The sequence below is a fragment of the Anolis carolinensis genome, chromosome 6, assembly GCF_035594765.1.
Source record: "Anolis carolinensis isolate JA03-04 chromosome 6, rAnoCar3.1.pri, whole genome shotgun sequence".
NCBI classification, from domain to species: Eukaryota; Metazoa; Chordata; class Lepidosauria; order Squamata; family Dactyloidae; genus Anolis; species Anolis carolinensis.
Genome location: NC_085846.1, coordinates 7,965,860 through 7,980,575, shown reverse-complemented (window position 1 = coordinate 7,980,575; position 14,716 = coordinate 7,965,860). Strand labels below are relative to the sequence as shown.

The following is a 14,716-nucleotide window of genomic DNA, read 5'->3' as shown; positions in this document are numbered from 1 at the left end:
GGGGCAGCTTGGAAGATGCTGAACAGAGTGTGCTCTGGCACCACAAGATGCAGAGCCACTTAAGAAATGGGGCTACAAAGTAGAGACCACAACATGTGAGTATGGAGAAGAGCAAACCACAGACCACTTACTGTAATGTGGTCTGAGCTCTGCCACATGCACAATGGAGGACCTTCTCACAGCGACACCAGAGGCACTCCAAGTGACCAGCTTCAGGTCAAAGGAACAAATATACATACAAAATCAAAGATAGTAACAAATGTAAAAACGAATCTGCAGAACTCTCATTCCCTATCCAACTTTGTAAAATTATAACTACTCTAATCCCTTTAAGGAATGTTGTATAATCACACTTCTACACTTAACACAATATTACTAGTTTATAAATCCCACAATCCCATCTTTGTTATATTAATTACTAAATCCCAATCTCTCTTGAAGATAACTTCCAGAAATTTAAGGAAAAACCAAGAGGTTTGTATATTTCATGGTATGGAGGCTGCTGCACTGGGCCATGATACTGGAGAGCTGGGTTCAAATCACTGCTTGGCCATGATCCAGTGGGCGAGTCACATACTCTCAGCCCAAGAAACTCCATGATAGATTCAGCAGCCGTCAGAGAAAGCCTGAAAGCTCACAGCAACAATTATGTTATAACTCAACCTTGCCCAGCTCTTTGTGTAATCACCGCCGTTATAAAACAATCAAAGTAGGGGTTAGGGAAACCCCAAACAGTCGAGCCTTCATAGCTAAGCTTCACACTAGAGAAAAATCTTAATGACAACCATTCCCATAGGAATACGAACACAAAACAGGAGGAGGAGATTGTGCCGCTTTGCATATGAAAAGAAGCCTCGCTGGATTAAATTCTCTGCGAGTGATTATCCCCAAAGCTCCTGCCACAATCATTGCTGCCTCTGTTTTCGTTTTAATGCCAAAAGACTCTTTTGTTGTTCTGCATGCACACAGCCTCACTCCCTGCTCCTCTGGGATTTCTTCTCCTGCTGTAAGCAAAATAACACACACACAAAAATCAGATTTAAAAATGGTCAGATAATCTGCACGTTTTGGATAATCCTTTATATGACCTCAATTGGCAGAGAGTGACTGATTGATTCACTTCTTTGTAGGACAGGAAGAAAAACAGTGCAATGGTACTGAGCATCTTTATATATCAACGACCAACTCAGGGTGGATCCACACTGGAGAATTAATGCAGTTTGACACCACATTAACTGCCATGGCTCAATGCAATGGAATTATGGGATTTATAGTTTTGCCCATCTACTCATTAATGCAGTGTGAATTGCAGTTTAACAAGGTCTTTAGCCTTCTCCACCAAAGAAGTGCCGGTACCTCGTGAAACTACAACTCCCAAAATTCCATAGCATGGAGTCATTATTATTATTATTATTTATTTACAGTATTTATATTCTGCCCTTCTCACCCTGAAGGGGACTCAGGGCGGATCACATTATACACACATAGGGCAAACAATCAATGCCCATAAACACATCAAACAGAGATCGAGACAGACAGACGCAGAGGCAATTTAACGTTTTTCTGAGGGGAAGTTCGATTCTGGCCACAGGGGGGAGCAGCTGCTTCGTCATCCACTGTGATGGCACTTCCTCATTCCAGGTCGTAAATTAGTTAAACTTGCCTCCCCACTTTTATAAGTGGTACCTTATTTCCTACTTGATAGATGCAACTATCTTTCGGGTTGCTAGGTCAGCAACGAGCAGGGGCTATTTTTTATTTTTAATTGACGGGTGCTCACCCCGCCACGGGCTGGCCTCGAACTCATGACCTCATGGTCAGAGTGATTTATTGCAGCTGCTCAACAGCCTGCGCCACAGCCCGGTCCCTGTCATGACAATTAAAGTGGTATCAAACTGGGTTAATTCTACAGTGTAGCTGTACCCTGCCAGGGAGTTCTGGTGCCACAACCAACTACAAATACCAATATTTCAATATTTCAATATTTCAATATTCAAACTGCTATAATTCTGCAGTGTGGATGGTCTCTTGGAGGCCACACTAACAGATCTATGGGTACATCTGCATTACAAAACTGAAGCAGTCTGACACCACCTCAACTGCCACGGCTCAATACTATGGAATGATGGGAGTTGTAGTATGGTGAGGCATCAAACTTGGCAAAGGTGGTTGAAAACTTTGCAAAACTACAAATCCCAAGATCACATAGCATTAGGTAGTTTTGTTTCTAAGGCACCAGGCACATTACTGGCAGCCAGTAAATAAATAATCATCATCCACCATCACCATTCTCATTCATTATTATTATCTTCTTCTTCCTTATTCACAAAGCTGGCAACCACTGGACTCAGGAATCTTCCAGTCACGTGATTCTGAACACTTTTATCAATGCAAGACGCTAGAGAGAGCAGGGAGGCTGCTGATTGGTTAAAACGTTCCCCGTCTGGCCAATTGACAGCTCTGATTGGTTCCTCCGATGTAGAGTAAGCAGTACTCCCAACAAAAAAATGCCTCGCAACCTCTTTAATATTTTATCACTTTTCCTGCTTCCGATTGGTCGCTCATTACGACAGGCAACCCAAACGCGTACTCCCATTGGTCAAAGCCTCGCTCCAGGAGGCGGGATTTTAGATGCTATTGGTTAGCGGCCAAGTGACCGGCATTCCCCCACAAAAAGGGGCGGAAGCAGACCAGGAACTTTTCCACCCCAGTCTCCCTGTGATTGGCTGAAGCGGCTTCGGCGAGGAGCAAGGCTTTCAACGATTGGTCTGAATGTGCCACTGCTAAGACAAGATTGGTCAATTTGTCTCAAGAAGGCAGGCCTCGTTTTCCAGACGGTGGAGCCTCTTTCCACGTGAGGGCATTCTTGGAGGCCATGGCGGAGAGTGAAACTACACTGGCTGGATCTCTGGATTTGAGGGTGAGACGATAGACAGGTGCTCCTGAGCATGTGTAGAGTGCATTCCCTTATTCACTGCAAGTGGCTCAGAACTGGGCTTATTGGGGATTTTATACAGTGGTTAGAGATTATTATTAATGACGATTATTAATTATGGCTGTTATTGTTGTCATGTTTATTTGTACCTATGCCCTGCTTTCCCCAAAAATTGGGACTCAAAAGTGCTCACAATTTTAAATAATACAGACGGGAATTGTAGTTTTCAAAGGTCTTTAGCCTTCTTAGCCATAGAGTTCTGGTCCCTCACCAAACTATGACTCCCAGGATTGCATAGCATTGAGCCAAAGCAGGTAAAGTGGGGTCAAATCGCATTAATTTTACAGTGTAGATGCACCTTGGGTCTGTTCAGTGTCTTAGAGGCTTGGGTGAGCAGATCTGAACATAAAAATATAGATAACATAATATACATTTCCCATCTCTGTTTTCTTTCATGCTGCAGGAAAGAGTGGAAGCAGACTTGCCTGCAGCACTTAAGCTATTGAAGTCTCTCCAAGAGCAGGTAAGAAATAAATGTTCATAATAATGATGATAATGATAATAAATTTGATTTATTGCTCGCTTTGCCTGATGGCGTGAGGTCAGGTACAACAAAGTTAAAAACAAACAAATATAACATATATAAAATAAATTACACTGATAAAATAAATTACATCAATATATTAAGCTGTTTTCAGTCTCCTTTGGGAGAGATAAAGTGAGGTATAAATAAATATAATAATAACAACAACTACACAAAAATAAAAATTTTAAAAGCAATACTTTTGGGTTGGAAAGATTAGCCGTTTACAAGAAACATTGCCCAGGGGATGCTGGACTGTATTTACTCAGTCTTTAAGGAGGCTCTTTCCATTTCCATCAGTTTTATACTTATTTATGTAATGCTTTTGACATGAAATAAATAAATAAACATATAAATATCACAGAATCTATTGCCCGTTTTGTAACTGGTTGGGGGGGGGGGGGCTGTAGTGGTTTGAGTGTTGGACTACAACTGCTGAGATCAGGGTTCAAATCCCTACTCAACTGTGAAACTCACCTAGTCACATTCTCTCAGCCCCAGAGGAAGGTGATAGCAAACCTTCTTAACAAAGCTTGTCAAGAAAGCCCCACCATAGAGTCACCATAGGTCAGAAACAACTTGAAGGCACTCAATAACCACAGAGTTCTTGTCCATTCCTTTTCTAAGAGCTGCTTTCTCCCCCTCGCTTTAATATAGGTTATTGCAGTGACTCGTCATGTCCAGGGTCTGGCACAGAAAGTACGGGCAGGGAACTACCCCACAGAGAAGGTGAGTTGTTCAAGAGGATATGGCTGAAGCTGAATTAGAATCTGTTTTGTCTACATTGCAGTTTTGAAGTTACCTTAACTGCCATAGCTGCAGTCTCGGGAATCCTGAGGTTTAGTAGTGTGTTTCAAGGAAGCGAATTAGGAGTTTTGTTTCAGAGATTTCTAAGTACCTGACTGTGATAGAACTCTGGTAGGCTGTCAGGAATTGTGGGAGTTGAAGTCCAGTACACCTGGAGGGCCCAAGTTTGCCCATGCCTGATACAGGCTTTGCTTTCCCCAAACCTCAGGGTCTCAGTTTCTTGGAGGTGAAGGACCAGCTGCTGCTTCTCTATCTCCAAGATCTGTCTCATCTCATCCTGGAGAAAACATCTGGACGCTCTGTGGCTGAACATCCTGCATTGCTACGTTTGGTGGAAACCCGAACGGTGAGTAGTTTGGCTGGGGAAGGGTCTCAGGTTGGGATTTTTTTTATGTTTACAGTGGGGTAGAATGGAGGTAGGAGGACCATCACAAATGATCATGGCTGGATCTGCAGGGCCTGTAGGTCAGTGGCAATGCTTGTGTTGCAGCTGTCTATGAGTCCCATATTTTATTGTGGGAATTTTCAATAAAAAAGATCCAGAATGCTGGCCAAAGAAAGCTGATCTGAAATTTTGTCTTATTTTCTATCTTTTGGCAGGTCTTGGAGAAGATGAGACCCATTGACCAGAAGCTAAAGTACCAGGTGGACAAACTGGTGAAGGCAGCTGTGACAGGAGCATTGGGTGAGTTGTGTGGATGGTCTCAAATGGCGGAAAGGGTGCAATTTGGGGCATTAAGAAGGTGTAACAATCTCCCCATCTGGGGTAATGTTCTCGTTCCAGGCGAAAACGACCCGTTGAGATTCAAGCCCAATCCGAGCAACCTTATGAGCAAGGTATGGACTAAAATGGGGTGATTCTGGTAAAAGAGCAAGAGCTTCTGATGTTGGTATCTTTGCAAGGGAATATTCCAATGCCAGCTTCTCTGGACTAGGAGGCAGGATGATGGGAAGTGCAGTCGAAGACACTGTTTTCTAAACTGTGGGTTCCAACACCAAATGAGATCCCCTTAACTCATTGTTTATTTATTTATTTATTTATTTACAGAGTTTATATTCCGCCCTTCTCACCCCGAAGGGGACTCAGGGCGGATTACAATGAACACATATATGGCAAACATTCAATGCCAACAGACAAACAACATTCAGTTTTAGATAGACACAGAGGCATTTTAACATCTTTCCAGGTTCACGATTCCGGCCACAGGGGGAGCTGTTGCTTCACCGTCCATTGGTGGCTGTTCTTCCTCATTCTTTTCCTCGTGAGCAGTTTTATGGTGTTGTAGATTAGTTAAATTAGCCTCCCGCATAAAGCGTACCTAAATTTTCCCTACTTGACAGATGCAACTGTCTTTCGGGGCTGCTAGGTCAACAGCAAGCCGGGGCTATTTTTTTTTCTAATGGCTGGAGGCTTAACCCGACCCGGGCTTCGAAGTCATGACCTCTCGGTCAGTAGTGATTTATAGCAGCTTGTTACTAGCCAGCTGCGCCACAGCCCGGCCCCATTGTTGGGAGTAAAAAAAAAATTGCAATAATAAAAGGCTTCTGAATGCCACTTGTTTACACAGATTTGTTAGCAACAATGTGCAGTGGGTTCTACAGAAGATGCTTCAACTGTATTTCACAAAAGGCAAATCTGCCTGTTTAACAAGCCTTGCAAATGCTGATTTATTATCAGTAAATATTTGATTTGTATATCTGTTTGAGATACCTAAATATCTGAGGTCACATAAACATTTCTCGGGTGGAATGGGTTGTGACTGGCAAAGGTTTAAGAAGCCCTGGTCTGAGATGCTTATGCATTTATATCGACTATTTATACCCTTCTTGATATCTGAAATTCTCAGGGCACCATACAATAAACCAAACATGATGCAGAAGAGTGTATTACAATAATCTTAAAATGCTAAAAAGAGATGTTGAAACTCAATTGAGATCCCTAGATTTCACTGGTTTACTATTAGAAATGACTCTTGGAAATTATGGCACAGTTCTTGTCTTCTCCTTACTCACAGCTCAGTGATTCAGAGGAGGAAGATGAAGAAGCTGCTGATGGTGCAAAACGTTCTGCAAAAGGGGCATCAAAAGGAGGGAGCAAGAAATATGTCCCACCTCGCCTGGTGCCTGTACATTACAGTATGTAAAGTACTTGAATTGTTGTGGGTTGACCGGTATTGATGATGAGAGGTGGTAGTTCAACTCGAGCACCCCTCATCGGAAATTCAGAAATATCTCAAAATTGTTAGTAGGGTGGCTAAGAAAGTGACACATTTGCTTTCTGACTGTTCACAATACACAAACTTGGGTCTATGCACAGCATTATTACAAATGTTGTGTGTAAAATTATCTTCAGACTTGGTGTTTTAGAGGTCTATGAAACATAAATGAATTTAAAAATTCAGACCTGGGTCCCAGTTGAACAAAATTTCATTTATGTGTGTGTGTGTGTGTGTGTATCTGCCAATACATATTTTCCAAAATCCAAAAATAAAACCCAAACATTTCTGATCCTAAGCATTTTACAAAAAGGAGATATTCTTAGGCTCTGTGTATAAGATGTCTATGAAACATAAATTAATTTCATATTCAGATTTGGGTCCCAGCTCCAAGAAATCTCATTTATGCACGTATATTTCAAAAGAGCTATTCCAACATCCAAAAAAGTTCTTAACAATTTTGATTCCAAGCATTTTGAATAAGGGAGACTCAAGCTGCATTCAGGGGTTTAAAAAGCATTTCTGTGATCAACTGAATGTCCATGCCCAGAACCTGCTGACATCAATCCAAGGTGCATTTACTCTGTAGAGTGAATGTGGTTTGATACCACTTGAACTGCCACAAATTTTGTAAAATCCTGGGATTTGTAGTTTGGTGAGGGACCAGCTCTCTTTGGCAGAGAAAACAAAAAGCCTTGTAAAACCACAAACTCCATGATTCTATAGTATTGAGCCATGACAGTTAAACGGGTGTCAAACTGCACTCAGTCTATGGTGTGGATCAGGCATGGGCAAACTTGGGCCTTCCAGGTGTTTTGGACATCAATTTTCACAATTCCTAACCGCCTACTGGCCCAAGTTTGCCCATCCTTGGTGTAGATTCACCATTGGGGAAGATTGCTGATAACGATGCTCTGTTGCTGTTTCTCTGTGCCAGATGAAACAGAAGTGGAGCGAGAAAAGAAGATGTTGGAGCAGGCGAAGAAAAAAGCTCTCAGTAGTTCTATCATCCGGGAGTTGAAAGAGCAATATTCCGATGCTCCTGAGGAGATTCGGGAAGGACGCTTTGCTCACTCCTCCAAGCAGAGTCGAGAAGATGAACACCGGTTAGTAGGTTTTTGTGTAGTCCTAGGTATAAGAAGGAAAAGGGATTGAGAGCCTCATGGTACGCAGAGGAATGCTGGGAAATGGGCAAGGAGCAAGCCTGGGAGAGCCTTCACACAACACAACGGCTATTGTCAATATTTGCTGCGATTAGAGGCACAGAACCCCTGTGAAAGTGAAAAGCTACATATTAAAAAAAAATCTGGAGTTTTGTTTTGTCCACTTCCTTTCAACGTAGCCTAGAGGAACCTACAGATTCCTAGACAGAATACCTCTAGGTTCTCCAGCATGATTTTTGCTGGGCAAAAGGGCCTAGAGATTCCTAGAGAGATGTTCTCACTTTCTGCTGTGTCCAGCAGAAAGGCCAATTTAATCAAATTCTCAAATACCTACAAGTATGGAAGGCTGGCTGTATAGTGCTGTGATTCCGGTTTCATTCTCATAGTCCCATCCCATGGAATCCTGGGATTTGCAGTTTAAAAAAGGATACTTAGAATTCTCCACTAGATAACTTCTTTGAGGCTTCTCCAAATTATAAACCAAAAGATTCCATAGGAGTCCATGGCCATTAAAGTGGAATCATAGCATTAAGATTCTGCAGGAGAAGACATCCCTATTCAAGCAGGCATTTTGACATGTAAACAAGAGATGTTATTTGTTCTTTTAAACATGTATATAATTTTTAAAAATGTTTTTATACTGTTTTAGGTTTTTACAATTTTTAAAATTTATTTTGTGAATATAGTTAATTGTTTCGGAAACCACTTTGGGAGAAAGGTGGCATACAAATGTATAACTGTCAAGAGTATGAAAGGGCCTTAGAACATGGTTTCTATATCAGAATCTAGAAAGGGCTTAATGCTGAGAGCGGAAATATATGCCAACCAGGTGTTGAACTCCAGCACCCTTTTGCTCTCATTATTGATTGCGCTGATGGGAGTTGTAGTCACAGTTTTCATCCCTCACTTCTGGGAACCTGACTGAGTTCTCTTCATTTTAGGGTTATTGGGCAACTGAAACCACTGAGTCAATGTGCATCTGAATACTTGTTGCTGTGGGGTGGAGGACTAAGAAGAAAGAAAAGCTGTTGTTGTTGTTATGTGTATTTATACCGCGCTTTCTCCTTGCCAAAGGAGACTCAAAGCAGCACCAAGGAGCTAGTTAATAGGGTTAGGAAGGCATCCTAACATTGATGGTAACATTAGGGATGTCTAAGGTGTGAGTAATGGTTCTCTTCCCATCCACCCCTGGCTTCCTTGTGTAGGACCAACTATGAAGAGAGCATGATGGTACGTCTGAATATGACCCGGAAGGAGAAGGCCCATCGGAGACGGCAGGGTGCCTTGAGTTCCCAGCTGAGCTCTCTTACCTACTTCGGAGACATCAGTGCATTGACTGGAGCCACAGCCCCATTGGGAGAGGTAAGTCTTCTAAGGATGCTGGGCTTCATTTAATGGCAATAACATTTTGACAGGGGGTAAGCAGGTTGGTTGTGAGGTTGTCCTTAGATCTCATTGCAAACATGTGTTCATCCTACAAAAAGAAGCAGGAAGTGAGAATGCAAGCCACGGGTTAGCAATTTGTCCCTGTGCGCTTTCAAGTGATTTGCCTTTGCAATCCCAAGGGGAACATTTAATAGATTTTTTTTGGCAAGATTTGTTCAGAAGAGTTTTGTTATTGTCTTCCTGAGAGAGAGTGATTTAATCAAGGTCACCTGCTGAGTTTCATGCACAAGAAGCTATTTGAACCCTGGTCTCCAGAATTGTAGTCCAATGTTCCAACCAATGCACTGTGGAGTCAGGTGAAATATCAACAATGGCCCCAAGTCTAGAAGTGACCGGAAGTTCCATGTCTTGTTTTAAAAACAATTATAAAAATTATAAATGCAGAGGAATTCTGCATCCAGTTTAAAAAGTGAAATGCCACTCATGGAGATGTCTTAGTAGCAAAAAAAAAAAAAAAAAGTAGTAGGGGAGCATGTCGACCAGTAAGTATTGGGACTGAAGTTATTGAACTTGTTCCTGAATTGTTTGGAGCCAGCATTGTGTCCCAAGAGGTTTCAAATATTTGGTTTCTTTGAAAAAAATGCTGGAAACAAGTATGGTATTTCTTGCCCCCCCCCCCATCCCTGAAGATGTTCAGGCCTTGTCACCTGCCACAAGTACCATACACTGGTGCTGGATCTGCATCTTTTGTTGACTTCTGCTGCTGCCAAGTCTCCCCAAACATTAAAAAGGATAGTTGGATGCATTCCAGAAGATATAGTAAGCTCATGCAGAGTGCTGAAGAGGTTTTTTTTTATGACTCCATGTTAACGCCACATTTTCTCTACTTCTTGGCAAAATCATTAACTCAGGACAAGCTGGCATTATGTTAAAGGTGAATGACCAATGGGGCAAATTTACTGATTTGCCCCATTGGTCCCCCAAACATATTTTGAATACTGCTGGACTTCCAAACCTAGTTCTGAATACTTTTGTTGGATTTTGCGATGATCAAACAGGACCCCTTCCTCTTACTATCAGAAGATTGGATGAGGTTTTGTGTTTAAAAAAAGACCTTGGTTACAGCTTGATTCAGATGTCTTCCAGCACACCCTGAAATAGTTATAATGTAGAGGCCATTGGCTTTCATCAATAATGAAGAGGAAAACATAGTCAATAACATGTCATCACAAGCCAGCAAGCAGAAATCTGTGTACAGTCTTCTCTCCACATTTGCTGGGATTAGGAGTGGAAGACCCCTATAAAAGTTTTAAAAACCCCAAAACTATGAAGAAAAACACTTATTTACCTGGGAAAATGCTTTTGTAGGACTCTCTACATCTTCCAGTGCTATTCTATGGTAATCTTCCACTGGCCGTTGACTGCAGAACAAGAATGAGCAAACATTGGCCCTTCAGGTGTTTTGATCTTCAACTCCCACAATTCCTAACAGCTGTTAGGAATTTTAGGAGTTGAAGTCCAAAACACCCACCTGGAGGAGGGCCGGAGTTTGCCCATGCCTGCTGTAGAATCAGCCTGAAGGACCTAGAGGTGTTCACTCTAGGAATCTCTATGCCTTTCTTTAGTCAACTTCCAAAGGTCACAATAGAGAACCTAGAGATTCCTAGAGAAAATTTAGTAATCAAATCTGCAAAAGTAAAACCTCAAATGTAGGGGGCCAACATTATATACAGTAGAGTCCCACTTATCCAACATAAACGGGCCGGCAGAACGTTGGATAAGCGAATATGTTGGATAATAAGGAGAGATTAAGGAGAAGCCTATTAAACATCAAATTAGGTTATGATTTTACAAATTAAGCACCAAAACATCATGTTATACAACAAATTTGACAGAAAAAGTAGTTCAATATGCAGTAATGCTACATAGTAATTACTGTATTTACGAATTTAGCACCAAAATATCACGATGCATTGAAAACATTGAATACAAAAATGCGTTGGATAATCCAGAACGTTGGATAAGCGAGTGTTGGATAAGTGAGACTCTACTGTATGTATCTTGGTTAGTCAGATGTATAACTGCAGTTATTAGGAAATATAGTAAGTCGGCTTTGTTTGGGGGGAAAGCAAAAATACACACCGTATAACATTTTAAAAGTCATTTTTCCTAAATACATAGCTCTATACAACTTGTGTATCACTTCCCCTTTAAAAAAATTCTTTCCTTTCCCATCCTTTACTTGCTTTTTTAGGATTCAGGTCCTTTAAAGAAGAGGAAGAAGACTGGTTCAAAACAGGGAAAGAAGAAAAAAGGTACGTCCGGGTGGAAAGGTGTTGGTCATCTCTCTTTATTCACAAACCTCCATCCTAGTTCACAGAGAAAGAAAAATGAAAACTGTAGTCAGGAGTCTTATAAACCCACTACATATTCAAAACCAGTCTGCATAGAAGAAGACTACAATTTTATTCCCAGAACATAAAATATATGATCCTTCCAGGACATCATAGTTTTCCACATGCATGAATATTTTTTTAATGGTGGAATAGTTATTTTTGTAAGAAGTCCAATCCAAAAATAGGGCTGTTGTTTCATGCACTTCTCACGTCCACATTATCTCGACTCTAATGACCCACTTGCCCCATTTGAAAATCCTTGCCGGACCCTGTTCTATAGTGTGTCAAGATCCTGACTTTGTGAACGCCAATTCCTCAGAGGCATCTGGCATCATGAGAATAGCACATATTCTTTCTGATTCTGTCATCTCTTCTCCATTTTCTCATGCTCTTTCCTTTCTCAAGCCTTCTCCCTCTCTTCTTCCAGGTTTCCACAAGCGGCGGTAACCTCCCCACACCTCAGGACGGACCTCTGCCAATCCCCCAAATCCTCGGATGTACTCCCGACATATTGGATAGTGGGGGCAAAAGATATGATAACAATAAATCTATGGTGGCACCTTTTCCTCTCACATTTTGTTGAGTTTCTTTTCTCCCTCTCCTTACTACTGGTCAGTTTCAATGGAAGGAGGGTATTTAATCCTCCCTGCTTTTCTTAATGGTCATCAACATAGTTAAATCACAAGCACTGGATTCCCCTAAGACGTTTTCTTACACCTCTTCCTCTTTGATGTGTCCCACCCCACTCCCCCCAAAAATCACTCCCAAACTCTGTGCGAAAGAGACATGTCGGTTTTTCATTCACTTTTTTCTTTCCTGTCCTTTTCTTCTTTTTTCTTGTCTCTTTTTTAAAACAAGGAAACCTCTTTTAATATGGGAATCCCCACGCTTCTCCCTCTCCCCACTCCCGCCTTGTCTGGTTTAGAGCTACTGGCAGAATCAATGCCATCGACCTGGTTTTGGGGGGGCTGGAGCCGGGAAGGGAATCCTCCGCTGCTTTAAACCCTGATCGGGCTAAGTGGAATCCGATAAACACGAGGAGGAAATCAATCGCCCGACACGCTCCAGGAGTGGGGAGAAAAGAAGGGAGGGAGGGCAGGCTGGTGTGCCAGTCAGAGGAGTGTTAGGGAATCCCACCGCTTTGGAGAAGGAGGGCAGTTTTTTCTCGAAAAAACGGGCAGGGAATATGGGAAGCTTTGCAGTGGTCTCCTATATCTTCCCAACTTGGAACAAAGTCTTTTCTTTCCACTTTTTGCCCACTTACATGCATCCCATATTTCACAGCTCAGAAACACGTGCGCCAGGCCTTCGGAAAGGGCTACGGTTCCCTGAGTCAGCAGTAGCTGCCATGACCTTTACCAGGGTGGAAGGGAGAAATACACTAATTCATTAGCACATTAATGTCGAGGGGAAAGCAAGGTGGGTCGGAGTAGGGGTGAGTGGGTGAAAATGGGTGCCAGTTCTATTGCCAGCCTCATCTGTAGAAAAGACCCCAGAGTTGCTTATACAAGGATTGGGGTTTTAATTTGAGATGTTTTTACAGGGATTCAGGGGTGAAGAAAGAGCAAGATTTGTGGGATACATGAGAAAATCTCAAGGGACTTGGAATAGTAAAGATAGTGTCAAATCAACCCCAGAGATGGAAAATGCCTTTAGGGCTGAAAATGGGTGCCAGTTCTACTGCCAACCTCATTTGCAGAAAGACTCTATAGTTGCTTGTATGGGGATTGGGTTTTTGATATAAAATGCACGGATAGGGATTGGAAAAGAAGCAAGGTTTGTGGAATATTATAGGTGATCGATCACTCATGGCCAAGTGTGATGGTCTTCCAAGAATAAAGGACTCCATGAAGATGAATCTCAAGGGAAGAAGAACAGTGACGATAGTGATAAATCAGCCCCGGAGGTGGAAGACATGTAGATCATGGAGTCTTGATTTCAAAGAAGATCTCAGATTTGTAGGGTCTGATAGGTCTAGTGGCAAGAATTGGGGGCAGTGTATGGGTCCAATGACACTCTTTGTGTAAGGTGCATGCACGCGCTTCTGCCACCCAATGAAACGGACAATTTCTTGGGTAATCCAACCCCTGGTTGTTATTTCTATCAGGCCAACAAACATCTTGAGCATTGCCTCCAGGTGGCGCTGCTGAAGGGTCTCTCCCCCCCACCCCAACCCCTATGCTTTTCCTTCCCCCCAATCTCATTTTCATTCCATCCACGCAGCCTCCTGCTCCCGTCCTCAAATTAATTTGGTGCCGCGTATTGCTGCAGTGTCTTTTTCTCGCTGCATCCCCATCTCTTTCTGCCTTTCTGCCTGCCTTGTTTGCTACGTTTGTTCTCTCCCCCCTTTCTAGGTTGTTTCTTCCGCACACACATACATATATTTGTGATTGCAGCTTTTCTTCTACCTCTCCTGTTTTGTGCATTAAATTCCCCAAGTGAGCCGGCGTTTACAAAGCTGAATGTGTGTGTGTGTATGCATGTGTATATGGGGGGGGGGGGAGGGAATATAAACGCTGGGAGGGGGGAGCAGTGTAAAGCCAGCGTGACAAAATCATTTTATAATTTATCAACAGGGCCGCTGTGAGGCGATGCGTGGTACCATTAAATGCAAACAGCATTTCCATTTAAGATACAACTGTCAACGTTAAGCCTCTGAAGTCGCAGTTTTTACCCCTTGCAATGCTCCCCTATTGCTTTCTGGTTTCTATAGATTTGTCCTTCATGTTTGCACATATTCTATGCATTTAAGGCTGTAGTGCGATACTTAATTTCTTACTACATTGCTTGTAAGTGGAGCAGGACCTGTTTCATAGTAGACCTATAGGATTGTACTGCAAGCCTGTTTTCCCCTCCTAATCCTACCATGCCCCAAGAAATTCAGGTCATCAAATGTGTCTTCACAACAACCTTGTGTAGTAGTTCTGATAAAGACAAAAATGGCATGCAGGTTGAGTATCCCTTATCCAAAATACTTGGAATCAGAAGTGTTCCGTATTTTGGATCTTTTTTGGATTTTGGAATACTTGCATATAGACTATAATGACATGCCATGGAGACAGGACCCATGTCTAAACATGAAATTCATATATGTTTCAAATATACTTTATGCACATAGACAAAAGGAAATTTTATATACAATATTTTAAAGAATTTTGTTAACTGAAATACAAGTTTGTGTACATTGAATCCTCAAAAAGCAAAGGTGTTACTATGTGGATAATTTTGGA

General features: G+C 42.1%; 1 protein-coding gene and 1 long non-coding RNA gene across 2 annotated transcripts; one reads left to right on the top strand and one right to left on the bottom strand.

The window, feature by feature from the left end:
- Positions 1–2,786: 2,786 nt before the first annotated feature.
- ngdn (neuroguidin) lies at positions 2,787–12,058 on the top strand. The gene is made up of 11 exons (XM_003228611.4): positions 2,787–2,920; positions 3,399–3,458; positions 4,176–4,247; positions 4,534–4,671; positions 4,926–5,010; positions 5,110–5,162; positions 6,341–6,461; positions 7,479–7,647; positions 8,910–9,066; positions 11,345–11,405; positions 11,914–12,058. Exons 1-11 carry the CDS (start codon positions 2,876–2,878, stop codon positions 11,931–11,933), a joined length of 981 nt encoding a protein of 326 aa, XP_003228659.1. The 5' UTR covers positions 2,787–2,875; the 3' UTR covers positions 11,934–12,058.
- LOC134299949 (uncharacterized) lies at positions 5,341–9,174 on the bottom strand. Its single transcript, XR_010007201.1, has 2 exons — positions 9,015–9,174; positions 5,341–7,669 (listed from the first exon to the last, which is right to left on the bottom strand). It is a non-coding gene; the product is annotated as an uncharacterized LOC134299949 (long non-coding RNA).
- Positions 12,059–14,716: the final 2,658 nt, after the last annotated feature.

What these genes read in the sequence shown, in the direction of transcription:
- ngdn (XM_003228611.4), top strand. Translation starts at nt 2,876, where the DNA reads ATGGCGGAGAGTGAAACTACACTGGCTGGATCTCTGGATTTGAGG. An exon ending in GGAACTACCCCACAGAGAAG is followed by an intron (nt 4,248 to 4,533) that starts GTGAGTTGTTCA and finishes CCCAAACCTCAG; the next exon opens with GGTCTCAGTTTCTTGGAGGT. An exon ending in CCTGGTGCCTGTACATTACA is followed by an intron (nt 6,462 to 7,478) that starts GTATGTAAAGTA and finishes TCTCTGTGCCAG; the next exon opens with ATGAAACAGAAGTGGAGCGA.